The 16,496-nt window shown below is 42.1% G+C and overlaps 1 protein-coding gene across 1 annotated transcript in view; it reads left to right on the top strand.

The window, feature by feature from the left end:
- Nucleotides 1-1,245: 1,245 nt before the first annotated feature.
- The window catches only part of KIAA1324L (KIAA1324 like), a 73,305-nt gene continuing 58,054 nt past the window's right edge, over nt 1,246-16,496 (top strand). The window contains exon 1 of the mRNA XM_018565039.1: nt 1,246-1,466. Coding sequence (XP_018420541.1) covers nt 1,377-1,466 — 90 coding nt within the window. The 5' untranslated portion in view covers nt 1,246-1,376. The remainder of the gene's footprint in view (nt 1,467-16,496) is intronic.

Raw genomic sequence — 16,496 nt, 5'->3', positions numbered from 1 at the left:
CTAGTTCACAGCAAGAGCGGAGCAGGTGCAGAGCAGAGCTGTTACAGAACAGATCAAAACTGCGTCCAATGTATTCCAATGGTATTTTGGGCTCTAGTTCACACCGCAGCGTTCAGTTCCAGAGCATGTAAAAAAACTGCAGCAAGCCCTATTTTTCCTGCTCTGGAACGCATGCAAATGCATCAAAAGCGCATGCAAACGCCCTGGAACACACTGAAAGCCCAAATAGAGCTTGCTGCAGTTTTTTTTACATGCTCTGGAACTGAACGCTCTGAAGAAGAAGCTCCAGGGACTGGTCTAGCAGCCCAGAGAGTCGACTGGATCGTGGAGCAGGTGAGTATATCTGCTTTATTTGAGCCCCCTAGACAAACCGTGCACATAATCCTTGCAACGTGGGGGTAGCTCCACTGCAAGGGTATGCTTTTTCTTTAACTGGAGTTCTCCTTTAGGGCTTGCTTCCACCAGCCCGCGTGTCTACTGCAATGCCCCGTGCCCGGAACGCAAGGGATCGCATAGATAAAGTCTCCTTGCGTTCTGGGGTGGGAGGAGGCATGGCAGTGCTATTCAAGTCAATGGCACTGCAGACACGCCCCCCACAGTACGATCAGCTGCACAGGGATGGGTGGTAATAAAATGCCCTGCGTTCCAGTTCGGTGGGATTGCAAAAAATAGTGTATGCGGGCGTGCCTGCAGTGCCATTGACTTGAATGGCATTACCACGCTCCCTCCCGCCCCAGAACGCAAGGAGACTTTATGCAATCCCATGTGTTTCCGGGCACGGGACATTGCGGTAGATGCGTAAGCTGGTGGAAACAAGCCCTTAAAAAGCTAATAGACAAAATAATGTTCCAAAAACATAATGTGCAGAACATACAGTATATATCATTGTTGATCAATAGTCTATTTTTGTTGAATGAAAAAGAAATGTGCGTTGTGAGGTTCAAGTAAATGTAGAAACCAAGTACACACTGCAAGGGTAAGTTTTTTGCTTGCCTGCAGTTCTTCTTTAATCAATTTATCAGAGAGTTGATCAGGAGGATGTGTCAATTCAGGAGACGTTGTTGCAAAGGGAAGATGAATATATTTGCTATGTGGCTAACCCTTTCCCAGGTTTCCTATCACAGCAGTCTGCGTGTGGCTCAATCAGTCGCAGCAGACTGAATGTGTGTCACCCAGGCTCAGCCCTACTACATCTCTCCTCCCATCTCCTTTGTTTCTCCACCTTGTCATGATGTCACAGGCCGGGTTTGTCAATGATCATTTAGCCCAGTGAGTGAGCAGGTGAAGACAGAAGCACCAGAGGCAGCATCCTCATCCCCTTCATCTAATGCTCATTGCCTAGACGCGGACTGTAGCAGCTCTGCTCCCTGATCACAATGGGATTGTTCTGCTGGACTGGATGCTTTGCTATCTGCCTTCAGTTGCTGCTGGGAACAGCTTTGAGCAATCTGCCCACATGCAATGAGGTGAGCCTGGGATTTTTTTTTCTAAGCCTATTACATGAGACCTTCTGGCAGCTGACAATTTGCCCTATATTACCGGAGAGCTAAGCAAGCCCTTTGTTGTCCATGGCTGGTGAATTGGCCCTTCTGCCTGCAGGGAATTATCTATATTTGCACTGTTCAGCAGGGCAGGGTTCTATATAGCTGGCAGAGCAAATACACCTTGCAGAGCTTCATTCCTGCTGGCTGAGCCCACATGTTCCTGCCTATTGGGCTAGGCCCTGTGAACACTGGGCTGCATCTGTCAGCCCTGTGCAGTAAGCTTTGATTCTATGATCCATATGTCCTCTTAGATGGTTGTATGGAGTCACATGTACCCATTACACTAAGTCATCCGGTGAACACAGTGCATTGGACACGTCTCGAATACATCCCATGCAATGCAATCATTATAGAGCTGATCTGATTCTTGTGACTCCTATTTTGTGTTGTCTGTACACTCTGATTAATAGGATGAGGGGAAAGCGTTTCCTCTTCCACTGGCACATCCTGACAGTGCTGCCTGGAAAGTGGAGACAAGGCTTCCTGCTGTCATTACACCAGGGAGGCTGATGAGACCTGCCAGGGAGACATTGCTCTTATTTGTGTTGGTGGGTTTGTTTATAAATTTAGGAGACAAAGCAGAAACAATCCCTTTTACTAGATATAACAACAGGAAGCATTTTATGCACAGGAAGCACCGCACACATTACAATCTGATTGCACAATCTTTATACCTGCCAACATGTATGCAGTGCAAAGGTTGCCTGATGGGCTACACATTGACTGAATAGTGTAGGTAGGTATATGACATCGTTTTTGTAGATGTTCTGCCTTGCGTTGACATGCGTTAGCAATTCACACCAGTCCGTTGTGTTGCCCTGAAAAAATGTAGAGGGCAGCGCAATGCAACGCACTGGTGTGAACTGCTCCCATGTACACCCATTCATTTTCAGGCGTCCTTGCATTGTATGTGTATGGTGAGCCTAAGGGTTTACTATACAGCACATATTATAATCTGACCATACAATCTCTGCACAATCAATGTTAGATCTACTAACAAGTATGTAGTACAAGGGCCTGACTGATTGGTTACAAATGGAGTGGACAGTTTGGGTGTATTGTTATCGTACACATTTTTGGTAGATTTAAGGTGGCCATACACTGTACAACCATCGCAAGACCTTAGTCTTGCGATGGTTGTACAGGGATTAAAAAAACGTACAATCTGCCTATCTTGGACAGGCAGATCGCACTCTCGATCATTGCAAGCCCGCCCCCATGAGGGGCGGGCTTCCGATGACCGCAATGCTGAACGGTCAGTGTGTGCGTGCGCACACCGGCCCGTTCGGCATTTGTCTTCCGAGCACCGTTCTAACCAGCCGTGAATCGTACGATTCCCGGCTGGTTTTCGAACATGCTGGTTCGACGGAAGACGTGCGACCGTACAGTAGAAACGGTCGCACGTCTCCGTTCACACTGCTCGATTCTCGTACGATCGCGGGATTTCCCGCGATTCTCGTACGAGAATCGAGCAGTGTATGGGCACCTTTAGGGTGGATTGGACAGAGATTATACAATCAGATTTTCATTTGTATGGTGAGCCTAAGGGCTTGTTCACACCAAGTGCGGAGCAGGTGCAGAGCAGTTACAGAACGCATCAAAACTGCGTCCAATGTATTCCAATGGTATTTTGGGCTCTAGTTCACACCACATCGTTCAGTTCCAGAGCATGTGGAAAAACTGCAGCGTACCCTATTTTGGAACGCACAAAAACGCATGCAAACACATAAAGAATGCATGCAAATGCCCTGGAAGGCACTGAAAGCCCATTTTAGACAACGTGGCAAAAACGCAGCTAAACACACTGCACTGCACGTGCAGATCTGGTCTGCATTTGGCGTGAACAAGCACTAAGGGTTTCCCATACACATTATAATCTGACCATACAATCTCTGCGCAATCAGCTGTAGATCTACTAACAAGTATGTAGTAAAAGGGCCTGTCTGGTTACAAATTGATTGTATAGTGCAGGTAGGTCCTCATATTACATAGTTTTGGTAGAGTTAAGGTTGATTGTACAGTCAGAAAGTGTTCAGTCAGATTATAATGTTTATAGTAAACATAGAGATTTACCATTCACATTGCAATCTGACTGTACAATCTATGCACAGTCAGCTTTAGATCTACTTACAATTATGTAGTAAAAAAGCCTGGCTGGCAATCAATGGATTGGATAGTGTAGGCGGGTCCTCATATTACATTGTTTTGGTAGATTTAAGGTTGATAGTACAGAGATTATACAGTCAGATTGTAATGTGTATAGTGAGCCTAAGGGTTTACCATACACATTGCAATCTGACCATACAATCTCTGCACAGTCAGCTTTAGATCTACCAAAGCTATATAATACGAGGACCGACCTAATCTATCCAATCAATTTATATCCTATCAGGAAGGCCCTTGTACTACATACTTGTTGGTAGATCTAAGGGAGATTGTACAATCAGATTGTAATGTGTGTGATAAGTTTAATAGCAGTCATGTTAGAGTCTCCTTTCTGAATAGTGAGAATAAGCTGTCATGTTAGTGCAGTATTCTGCTCACCAATGAAAGCTGGTTCCCCTGTTTTGGTTACTTTTAAGAACAACGAAGCCTGGGCCTGTTAGAAAACCTTCATGCTATAGACACAGGCTTGTTCAGTAGGACGCTGGAACCTGTAGCATTCATTTTGACAGGTTAGACTGAAATCCGATTGGTATTTGTTACTGTACTTTGCATGTCATGATTGCCCTTACACTTGTATAGTGTACCCTCTTAGGCCCTGATACAGAGTGTGTAGATCCCCGGTGCCCAACCTGTGCCCCAGGGCCTTTTGCTTCTTGTTGTGTGGCTCGGGAGACCCCAGCACTCAGTAGGGGGAAGCTTTGATTTGTAAAGTGATTGCAATGCCAGTGATCTCTAGCAGTCTTGTGTAATGTGTTCCACAGTCTCTGTCTCCAGCCACAGTAGTAGCATGTCTGCAGTCCCTGACCATCTCCTGTAGTCCACAAACAATCATCTGTAGAATCTCATGTATATTATGTGTGGCCCTTTGTTGATGTCAGGGCCCACAGTGAAAGCAAAAGTATGGAGAAAATCATATAGAGACAACTGTGATGATTCACAGGGCCTTGGAGCGGAGGAGGAGACAGGTTGACGGGACCAGTCTAGGAGTCAGCCTGGATCACAGTTCGCTCCCTAGACAAAACAAGCACTTAACCCTTTCAGTTCTGGGGTAGCCCCACCACATGTCTTACGATTTTATCTGCCCAGAGTTCTTCTTTAAAGTCTATCTGTAGCCCAAACTTTTTTTTTTTAAGTTTTGGATAAATTGGGGAAGGATTAGAACTCCTGTGAGGTTTTACCGCCATTGGAGGCTGCATTGGAGACATTTTGCCTCACTTCCTGTCCTGAGAACACCCTCTTTATGTGACAGGAAGTGAATGAATCTCTTCAACTGCAGGAAGAAATAAACAGAGCTACTCATTAAAGAGTGAAGAGTTTGGAGAACTCAGGAGTAGTGAACAATCTAGGACAACATAGCTGAACTGGAAAGTGAGCTGAACTGGAGAATTTTTCAAAATCATCTATTTTATCCTAGATTGTTCCCTTCTCCTCCTTTCTCCAAACTCTTCACTCTTTAATGAATAGCCCTGTTATTATTTCCCTGTTGCAGATTTTCCCTCTCTTCCTGTCTGGTAAAAGGTCCCAAGAACAAAAGTAAGGGCTAAACTTTCTAATTCAGCTCTGGATAGCAGTTCTAACCTCTCCCCATTCTATCGAAAACCTAAAAAAAGAGTTTTGGGTGCAGATACACTTTAAAGCAGGGGTGAGGAACCTCTGGCCCTCCAGCTGTGGTAAAACTACAAATCCTATGATGCATCTGTCTCTGAGAGTCATGCCTGTGAGAATCCTGCAGTGGCTCATGGGATTTGCAATTTCACCACAGCTGGCGGGTCGGAGGTTCCCCACCCTTGCTTTAAAGCAAAGCAACAGGTTTAATAAAATCCCCCAGCTACTCAGAATATAAATACTTTTTTTTATCTCTCCGCTGCTTCGTTCAGCATCGGGAGAGATGGAAATACCTGGTCCTTCTGTGTATGGAAGAACATGTGACCCATTCTGTGTTTCAGAGGTGTCACATGCAGAGTCCATAGCCATGTTGTAAGCTACGACACTGACGGCTGCTGACAGCTGATCTGTGTGGCGGGGGAGCAAAAGGAAGGCAAGGATATGCTGCTCAGGAGGGCTAAGTAACTGTGTATTCTAATACAAGTAATATAATATAATAATAATAATAATAATAAAAAAGTAAGGGGATGTGTCAGAAAACAGTGTTTTTGGTTCGGTTCATTCAATTCAGTAAAAATGAAAAGTGAAGCCTTGAAAAGCAAATGTGGTGCAGCATACCTGTTCGGGTATGGGATTTACATCTGGGCACAAATGTATACTTCGGAACCATGGTAAATGACCCGACAATGGCGAATTTTTAATGGGCGGGCATATACCAGAATCAGTAAAATCTTCGGAGCAGCCTGGATTTTTGTAAAGATTTTTCACCATCCGCATAGGGATCACTGTAATGTTTAACCAAACAGACATCTTAATACTGCAGTGAGGTTCTGAAACTGTTATGTGACCATGTCAGACCTTCCACGATTGGCTGCAGTTCCAGAACGTCTGACCAAGCTGCGGTGCTTGCATGGTGGTGGGCTGGGGAGAAATGGGTTAGTCGATCATCTGGGTCTCCCAGAGGAGCAGATTGAGCAGCACCTGCAGGATGATCTCCGCTGCAAGGGTTAATTTTTTTACATGCACAGAGTTGTTCTTTAAAATTAGAAATTAAATCTAGATTTTCTGTACAAACAAGAGGAGAGCTGAACTAAAAATGCAAATATATATTCAAACTCCATTTGCAGTATTCATGCAAACTTTACAACTTTTCTCTGTGTAAAAGAACAAGTGCAAGTAATTGTGCAGTGATACTGGCAACGATAAAGCGTTCATCTTTAAGTCTTGAATACTTTTTGCCCATAATCTTTTATCTCCTTAAAATATTTAAAATATTGCTGTAAGATGATAATAATTAGCTGTTCTATTACAACATATCGTATTTTGCTTACAAATATCCATTTACTTTTCTTTCTGACTTAAACATGACCACTGTATTCTTACAGCGATTGTCAATATGTCATGTATCTCCGTCTTATTGAAAACCCTTATTAAAAATTATATTGAAATTAAAAATACTTTTAAATAACCTTAAAGCAGTGTAAAGTCCCAGCATATACTATCCTGTTATAACATCAGGATTGTAATAGTTAGGGATGCACCGATACCGATACTAGTATCGGTATCGGTGCTCATACTGAGTATTTGGGCAAGTACTCATACTCACCCAAATGCTCCTGATGCCTATCCCATACTGGAATTTCCGGTATCAGATTGGCCGAGAAGCCAGCTCCATGCTCTCTCGTCACCAGGGAGCATGGAGCTGGCTTCCCGGCCAATCGGCAAGCCGGGTGGCGTGTAATGCCTCTAATTGATAGGGAAGCTGGCCAACCAGGAAGCCGGGTGGCAAGTCATTACCCACCCCCAGGCTTCCTGATTGGCCAGAAAGCCGGCTCTGTGCTTCCTTGTCACCTGGTGGCGAGGGAGCATGGAGACGGCTTCCCAGCCAATCTGGAAGCTGGGCGCCATGTAATGACTTGCCGCCCAGCTTCCTGATTGGTCGGGAAGCTGGCCAATCAGGAAGCCGGTTGGCGAGTCGTTACCCGCCCCCTGGCTTCCTGATTGGCCAGAAAGTCGGCTCCGTGCTTCCTTGTCACCTGCTGGCGAGGGAGCATTGAGACGGCTTCCCGGCTAATTGGGAAGCCTGGGTGGCGAGTCATTACATATCGCCCGGCTTCCTTAATGGAACTTCTGGTATCGGTATTTGTTATCGGCGAATACCGGAAAAAAATATATTGATACTTGTACTCAATACTGAAAAAACGGTATTGGTGCATCCCTAGTAATAGGAATACATACTAGAGTTATATTTGATAATGCAATCAAAGCTTACTTGAAAAAAAAACTTTTACGTAGTGAGTGCTGCCTTCTGTCTGCCCACCGCTTTCAACAATATCCTGGATTCCCAGTGTGCTTTGCGTCTCTTTCCCTGCTGCTTGATGTGATGCAATCTTTATTTCTCAAGACTACATATCCCATCATGCATTGCTTCCAGTGAGCAATGATAATGTTACATTGTTCAGACACTGAGCTGTAGTTCAGACGGCAGGCTCTGTGAGAGTGGTGACACAAAGAAGTGCATATTCAGAGGGCTGAGTGAAATTGTGTCACTGCATTGAGGAAGTACAGTCTATGGACATCTTCAATAAGTAAGTTTACAAACTTCTAGACAGATATGGTCATTAGAAGCAGATATGGAAATTTAATATAGAAATCCATATTTATTTTTAGATTTTGTTCACCAATGCCCTTTTAAATTCAACTTGTGGCACAAACCACCCCTGAGCTTGCTGCTTGTAATGTGAAGCAATTCAGTCTCAAAGATCCTTCAAGATCACTAAAAAAGCCAGGTTTCAGTTGTTTTCTAACAGCTTAGACACATCTGCTGTGTATTTACACTAAAGGGCCAGCAGGCCTTAGTAACAGGAACAAAGCTATGAAGATGCATTTCTCCACAATGCCTATTCCTGCAGAGGGTGTGTAAAGTGCTTTTACTGCAAGTTCAGAATATGTAAATATTTTTGTGTGCACAGATTCACTTTAAGTTTGATGGTTTGTTTGTTACATAATGATACCTTATGAATGCCTGAGTATTTCCATATTATATTATGGCAGAAAAGTGAAAGTCTCTGTTAGAAACTTTTCTTATATGATTCTTGTAATATTATACATTATCTTATAATGTTTTGCCTGATATTTGAGGTTTTAAAATGATTTTCCTGAAATTTTGTAAATACTCGGAAATGTATGCTTACATTAGGGATGCACCGATACTCGTCGGCCAACTTCATTATTGGCCAGGAAGCCGTCTTCATGCTCCCTTGTCACCTCATAACGAGGGAGCATGGAGTCGGCTTCCCGGGCAATCTAGAACCCGGGCGTTACGTCATTACACAGCGCCCGGCTTCCTGATTGGCCAGCACCTGGTGACGAGAAGCATGGGGACAGCTTCCCTGCTAATCGGGCAGCCGGGTGGCAAGTCTTTACACTCCGCCCAGCTTCCCGGCTAATCAAGAAGCCAGGCTTCCTTAATGGGACTTTCGGTATCGAGAAGTACCAAAAAAATATATATCGGTACTTGTAATCGTTACCGAAATACTGGTATCGGTGCATCCCTAGCTTACATATAGGGGGACTCAGATATTTTAATTTCAGCAATGCTGTACAGAGCTATGGGGCTTTGGAATTTTATACAGCTGTAATTAAAGTGAAAAAATACATGAAATGTGCAGAACAATAAACGTTTTAACATTATAATATTCATTTCGCAGAAATCCAAGGTTGATAGTTACAATCTAAACCAAAAGCCTGCACGGTGCTCTGTGAGAGTATAAGGAAACTAAAAGACAAATTCTTTGGCCAAGCAACAATACTTATAATCATGTGGATATCCTTATTCATGGACCCAGTGTTTGTTTCTTAGGGCTGGAGAAAAGTGCATATTTAATCTTAATCCCTTCTTATCTACGCTACTTAGATATTTGATTTGTGAGCAGTTCCCATGCCTTTTTTTGTAATGGTATGAAATGAAATATAATGAATAGTATGACCTATAAAGGCTAATAGATGTTGCTCTGTATTTCATCTTTAAACTTATTTAAAGTCTTTAAACTTATTTTGTGGGAGGAAACGGGAGTGCCCGGAGGAAACCTAATACATTTATTATAAAATGCTGTTAGTTTAAAGAAGCTGTGCAAAAAAGCAGACAGAGGGCAAATGATTAGTTGCCAATATTTCCTGTTGTCTCCCTGTCACTGGTACTAGTATGATCTCAATACTTTTATAAGGTTCTCCTCCCTGTATGTGATCTTTCCCCCATTACTGACTTACTATACCTTGTTCTGCATTGTGTCTCTGTGTAATGATCAGCGCTTTACTTCCTTATGTCGGTGCCTCTGGCAAGGAGAACAGTGAGCAGCACAGGACGTCACCGAATAACACTTCAAATATCTTGAGACTAGCAATCAGAGGCAGCAGTGACTGAGATATGACATTGCAGATATGCAGCTATTAGGCTGTAGGCACAGGATTGTCTAGGCACCCTTACATACCAGGACACACACTAGTTTTCAGGAGGAATTCCAAATAGATGTTCCCTATAACATAGCAAATCTTCTCTTTTTTTAGTTCAGGTCCCCTTTAAGTACTAACATTTCATATTAGCTTCCTCTATTCATTTGTACACCATGGTTTGGAATTTGAGAGCACTCTGAGCCAATCAGAAACTGCATTGCCCCTTGCTGTCAGCCTAAGGACTAGTGTACAAAGGCATTTGTTTATGTCAGAACTATTTTCACCTCCCCATGCAATTTTTCATTCGGATGCAAAAGCAGGAGGAAGCTCAGATGCAGTGCCTCTGTTTGATAAACTCTGGATTATAACAGACAATCCTAACCTGAATTTGAAACATTTTAGACTTTGAATATTGTTTCCCATTGTTTATAGGCATGTACCTTTCACCTGTATAATTGGGTGGGTACAGAACTGTAAATAAAACTGAAGCCAAAACTTTTTTTTTACATTTTGGATAAGAGTAACCCATGTCAGTGTTTCTTTTGCAACCTGTTTCCCGTTGAGGAGATTTCCCTTTACTTCCAGTCTGTTCCAGCCACAACAGGAAGTGAAGGAAATATATATATATTTTTTATATACTGTATATATCTATTGTATATATGTGTTTTTGTACTTTTTTGTGCACACCCTAATGTAATAGGCTGCACATGCCGATGTCTGCTAATTATGTACAACACTCATACCATTTTGGCCAAAGTGGATAAATCATCATAGATTACTTTTTCTTATTTTCGAGTGACACCTGGATTAAAACAATATGATGATAATGCATTCATCCAAAAGAAAGTATTATCTTGGTATTTATAGATTGAACAAACGTCATACCACACATGTCCCAGTTCTTGCTTTAAAAATAGAAGCCTCATGCCGTATGTTGTACTATTTTCCGGTTATGAATATCACCTTACAGCAATTTTTTGCCTAAATGAAGTGTTGAATATTGCAAACTTTCAAAATCTTCACTATAGCTAGTTCAGCCTATTCTGAGGCACCTGTGATAAGGAAATATGCAGGTAAGCAGTACATAATATGCTTTGCATGCAGAAAATCCCTGCATGGAAAGCACTGGCATACCTCCCAACTTTCTGAGATGAGAAAAAGGGAAACATTATAGCACAACGTATGTAGGCAAAGGACACCACTCTGCCATGCCTTAAATAATTTATACAGTGAGAATTAATGAACAAAAATGTACTGGTTTAACCCAAAATGTATTGTCATTAGGGATGCACCGATATCGATACTGAGTATTTGGGCAAGTGGTCGTACTCGCCCAAATGCTACTATACTAACCCCTGATACTGACCAGAGGGAGATTTCCTCTGACCGGCAGTGCCGCAAGTGAACATGGAGCCGGCTTCCCGGCCAATCAGGAAGCCGGGTGCCGGGTTATGACTCTCATACAATGACTGACATGCTGTTTGGCTGGCTCGCTGCTGATTGGCTGGGAAGCCGGCTTCCTGGCCAATCAGCATGGAGCTGGCCAAACAGCATGGGGCCAGCTTCCCAGGCAATCAAGAAGCCGGCTGGCGGGTAATGACAGCTGGCTCCATTCTAGCAGAAGTACCGGTATCGGTACTCGGTATTGGCAAGTACCGAAAGATAAATATTGGTTCTCGTACTCGATACCGAAAAACCGGTATCGGTGCATCCCTAGTTGTCATAATTACTTTCCCTTTAGTTTGGCTTCATTCATTTGGCTAATTCAGAGGTTAGCTAAAAAGGTTTAGTGCAGTAAAACATTACTGTAGACAGTTAAATAATATGAATAATTTTTATAGAGATCTGTACATCAGGCCAAAAAAGAGGGACAACTCAATAAAAAGGAGGGACAGAGGGATGTGGTTACAAAAGAGGGACAGTCCCTCCAATTGGGTGTCAGTTGGGAGCTATGCATTGGTCGGCTATCAAACACAGACTTGGTAAATACATGTTAAGTAGCTGAAAAAACTGTGGTGAACAGGTGCAGTTATGTAGGCTATCCACAATGGTTAGGACCAACTAAGACAGACTGGCCTGCTTCCTGGACGAGCCTGTGGTTTAAGCAGGGCAGTGTTGTTCATCTTGTATTAATTTCTGCTGGTAAACTGAACTCTAGTTCTATAGTTAGAGGGGAGTATGTACAGTAGTAGCCTAGCAGTAGTTCTAGAAAACGTTTCTATCTGCTGGTATTTTGCTGTAGTATCCATCCCTCTTACTGTAGTAGTAATGGTCAACATACTAACCACTAGGACTTGAACTGCAGTTAGTGCATCCCAATAGTGCCATAGAAACGTATCATAATGTTAGTGGAGGGGCAGTTGCTTAAATCACAGCTCTACAATAAATTCTATATTATATTCTATAAATCATAAATTATTCACGTTGTTCTTAAATACGGTAATTTATCTACGGCTGCAGTATATTTCTAAACTTAGAACGAAATATAAGGAAATGCTTTGCTTACTGACTTGGCTAATTGATACAAAGTAAGGAAGGCGGTGAAATGTTTCCTGAAGTTTTTTTCTGTGGATCCAAAATGCCTTTGGTGTTTCTTTTACCCTTCCCATTATAATGTGCTTATAGTGTGCTTGGCCTTAGAAGTGAAACATAGGGTATTTGTTAACCAAGCTTTCTGTTTTATAATAAGCACTTAAGCTCTGTGTTAGTGACTTATCCACTCTAAATCCAATTCAGAAATACTCATTTGGTGCAGTGTCCATGACACTTCAATTATGTGTCTGTAATTTAAACTGGAAATACCGCTCCTACGAATATCCGTGTCTTTGTGTGCTTCTAATTAGCTTATTAGTCCATGTCAGAGGTGTAACTAGGGGTATCAAGAGCATGGAGTAGGTACTATTTTTTCCCCTAGAAATGAATCCAATAATACTACATTTCTCCCACATGAAATAAATTCCCTACGCTCTTTTTGTATGCTGAATTTTTAGGATAAGGTTATTTTTGGTATAAATACCATGTTGTTATGTAGCTTTACTATTCATCCTCATGCCCTTACTTTAATGGCATTTCTTTGTTCTTATTTTTCTTTTTGTTCTGTTTTGCTGTTATACGATTTGTTATGTATCTGTTCCCACTGCCTTCCCTTAGGGCTTGTTCACACCAAATGCAGAGCAGATCCGCTCAGGTTTTTGCACACGCAGTGCAGTGGGTTGTGCCGCGGTTTTTGCCGCGTTTTTGATGCGTTCCGGGTTTTTCTTTTTCTTTTTTTAGTTTAACATGGGCTTTCAGTGCGTTCCAAGCATTTGCATGCGTTTTTGATGCGTTTGCACGCGTTCCAGAGCAGATCCAGAGCAGGTAAAATAGGGCTTGCTGCAGTTTTTTCACCTGCTCTGGAACTGCACGCTGCGATGTGAACTGGAGCAAAAAATACCATTGGAATACATTGGACGCAGTTTTGATCCGGTCTGCAACTGCTCTGCTCTGCACCTGCTCCGCGCTTAATGTGAACAAGGCCTTACAGGAAACCTTTACTGAGAGAAATACAAAGGTGATCATTGTATGTTACCACCTGAGTACCAGCCTGTATAAACCCCTTCATTACCAGGCCATTTTTCAGTGCTGTTATAGTTTGACTGACAATTGCTCCACCATGCAGCACTGTATCCAAATTAATTTGAAATAATTTTTGAGACATATCGAGCTATCTTTTGATGGTATTTAAAGGGTAATTCCACTTTCCCAGGCCAATTTGGGAAAATAGAATTACCACAACCAATCTGCCCCCTCTCCCTCCCCCCCCTACGGCTTTTAACTGTCATCGCATGCTTCTTCCCCTCCCCAGCTGCTGGTATAGGACCCATACACCATACACAGCAGTGCAGCCCTGTGGTTGGTATTTTATATTCCGCCTGCAATTAGTAAACACTCATTGTTCTTACCAAGAAGTGCCTGCCATTGTTCAGCACAGTCATGCGACCACACTGGCCAATGAGTGCTTGCCATTTGCGAGTGAAATTTAAAATACTGAGTGCAGGGCTGTGCTGCTGTGTACGATGGAGCGTTCACAGATTGGTGGGGGTATTTCCATTTTTCCTGGGATTTACCCTTTATTACCACTGGGTTTTTATTTTTTTAATATGCAAAGGAGTAAAGACCAAACATTTTAGATTTCTTACATTTACCTTTCATTTTTTTTAATCTCTAAAAAAAGATCCCTCAAAGACATTTGAGGCACTTTAACCCCCCAACCTTTAAAAAATAATCCCACCATCCTTGGTGGTCAATGGTACTTTATCCCCTCCACCATGCTGAGTTTACAATCATTCAGCCTATTCAAAATGAGGAACTGGGTCTTCCTCCGCTGTAATGGCTGTGATTGCTTTACAGTGAACACAAGGTTTAGAGCCACTCTGACTGGCTGTGTACATTATAACTGTGTCCAATGACAGCTCAGATCACAGCCATTCACTGGAGCACTAGCACTGGCCACCCATGTTGTGGCGCTACAGAAAATGTTTGTTTGTTTTTTTCACAATACAACAATATTGTGGTTGTTAAAGCATATTTAAACCCCAAAACAAACTTTATTTATACAAGATAATTATGCTAGAAAAAAACTTCCAGTCCTATGGTGATATTACTTTTTTTTTTACACATCTGTGTCAGGAGATCAACAGAAACAAGATAGGATTACAGAACCCCACCCCTCTTCCATTCTCCATAACATAGGGTTGTGTTGTTTTGTAGTCCACAGAGATAACTGAGAACTATGTAGTTCATAAAAGTCAGGAGAGGCAGAGAACAGAGGAAGTTATCAGCTCACACTATTGCTGGGAAGTTCAACAAGTATTTTTTTTAACTTATCAAGGAGATAAAACAAACCACTTTGAACTGTACATTTAACCGACCACAAGGAACCAAAGGAAATAATTTAATTGTTAGGGTATACATACATTTTAAGACCCCCTGCTTGAAAGCAGCAGATCAGGAAAGTCAGGTATAAGCCTGAACTACATGCTTTACAAGTCAATGAATGAGAAAGTACTGAAACCAATGGATCAGAAGGACAATTAATGAAAACATATTTTCACAAGGAAAGGTTAGCAATGGCGGCCTCCATCCTCCCTCATTGAAGGTTTCTTTTTTAAGCCCATGTATTTTCGATTTTTATATTACACAGAAATTGGAGCAATTCCAGTATATCTGATATCAGTTACATAACATCAGTTATATCGGACAGCTGTCCATTATGTATGGCAATAAAAAGGCAACAGTGTCCAATAAATGATTGACATTGAAAATAACAGGAAATATGTTGGATGTTCATCTAGGAGATGAAGTGCTAAGATTCTTACCAATGTCTGTCACTGGATTGTGTGCTCATTACAAAAGCATAACCAGACAAGTGTGAGAGCGGGTTTTCAGGCTACAGACAAAAGAACAGCCCTTCCATGGTTAAAAGGCCAAGTCATGTATTATATCACAAGCATATTTCTGATCTTAAATGATATATCAGGAAGCGCTAGAGGTTTTCGTATATGGTCACTTTGGGCAGAGCTAATATATTGGCATCTATTCAGGAGGCAGCCCCAATACAGTCAGGGAGACTGAAGACACTGAAAAACAAAACAAGAGAGAGGCGCCTTTTCCTAGTGCAGATCAGTTTTATTCAACAAAAAAAAGGAGGATGGATAAGTAAATAAGTACTCACAAAAGTGGAAATTCACAAGCATTTAGGACAGTGCAGAGACCGAACCGGATTGATAACAGTAGCACTCTGTCAGATACGTCCTATGTGCAGATCGGTATATAGGAGTGTCGACGCGTTTCCGCGGCACGCCCCCTTCATCAGGACATCACTGTTTCTGATCTTACTTTAAAGCTGAACCCTAGGCAGATCTAAAAAATAAAATAAAATTAGCTCTGTAATCATTAATACAACATTAAATGTATTGAATTTGACCTGGTATCAGCTTCTTGCAGTCTCTGTATAGCAGGACTGGAGTGTGCGAACAAAAAGCCACACAAGGATCCAATCGGTTCATGTGCTCACAAGTTGCATGCTGATAGGAGGCTAAAGCAGAGTGACAGAGAGATGAGCTTATCACTGTGCTTTTTTCATTTTATTGTCCAGTCATTGACTGGGGTGGGTGATTTACTAACCTAAACACACACACGCACTAGGTGCGTGTGTTTTTTAAACAGCAAAACGTATTTATCAAACAAAAAGTCTCTAAAAGCATATTTCCACTAATGACATATATGGAAAAATCATGCACATGATGCATATATAATGCTGCTTCACAGTTTAGACAAAAATGGTTAGCTCATGCATTTACATTCCTGCATTCATCAACGCAAGCAACACAATGTAGAGCTAATTTACACAACATCACCTTGCAATTCATGCTGGGCTTTGCACAACACACCTGCTGGGTGTGTACACACTACAAAGGTGTCTACATTCCACCAATAGATCATGCTGGGAGGGAACACACTACAGAGGTGTATACTTGTTTGTGGCGTGTTTATAAGGTTAGTAAATCAACCCCTCAATGTCATACTCAATGAGAGCATTCAGTGGCGAAAAATAAGTACTGTGGGGGAGAGCTCTGGATTGATTGTGAATATTGCAGCAAAAGCTTTTTTTTAATGCGCTATGACTTTTATCTTGTTAGTTTTGGCTGGAGTTCTGCTTTATGCTTAATGAGAGATTTACTTTTGCAT

The sequence above is a fragment of the Nanorana parkeri genome, unplaced genomic scaffold (assembly GCF_000935625.1).
Source record: "Nanorana parkeri isolate BGI_ZX_2015 unplaced genomic scaffold, ASM93562v1 scaffold808, whole genome shotgun sequence".
NCBI lineage: Eukaryota > Metazoa > Chordata > Amphibia > Anura > Dicroglossidae > Nanorana > Nanorana parkeri.
This window is presented reverse-complemented; position numbering and strand designations above follow the sequence as displayed.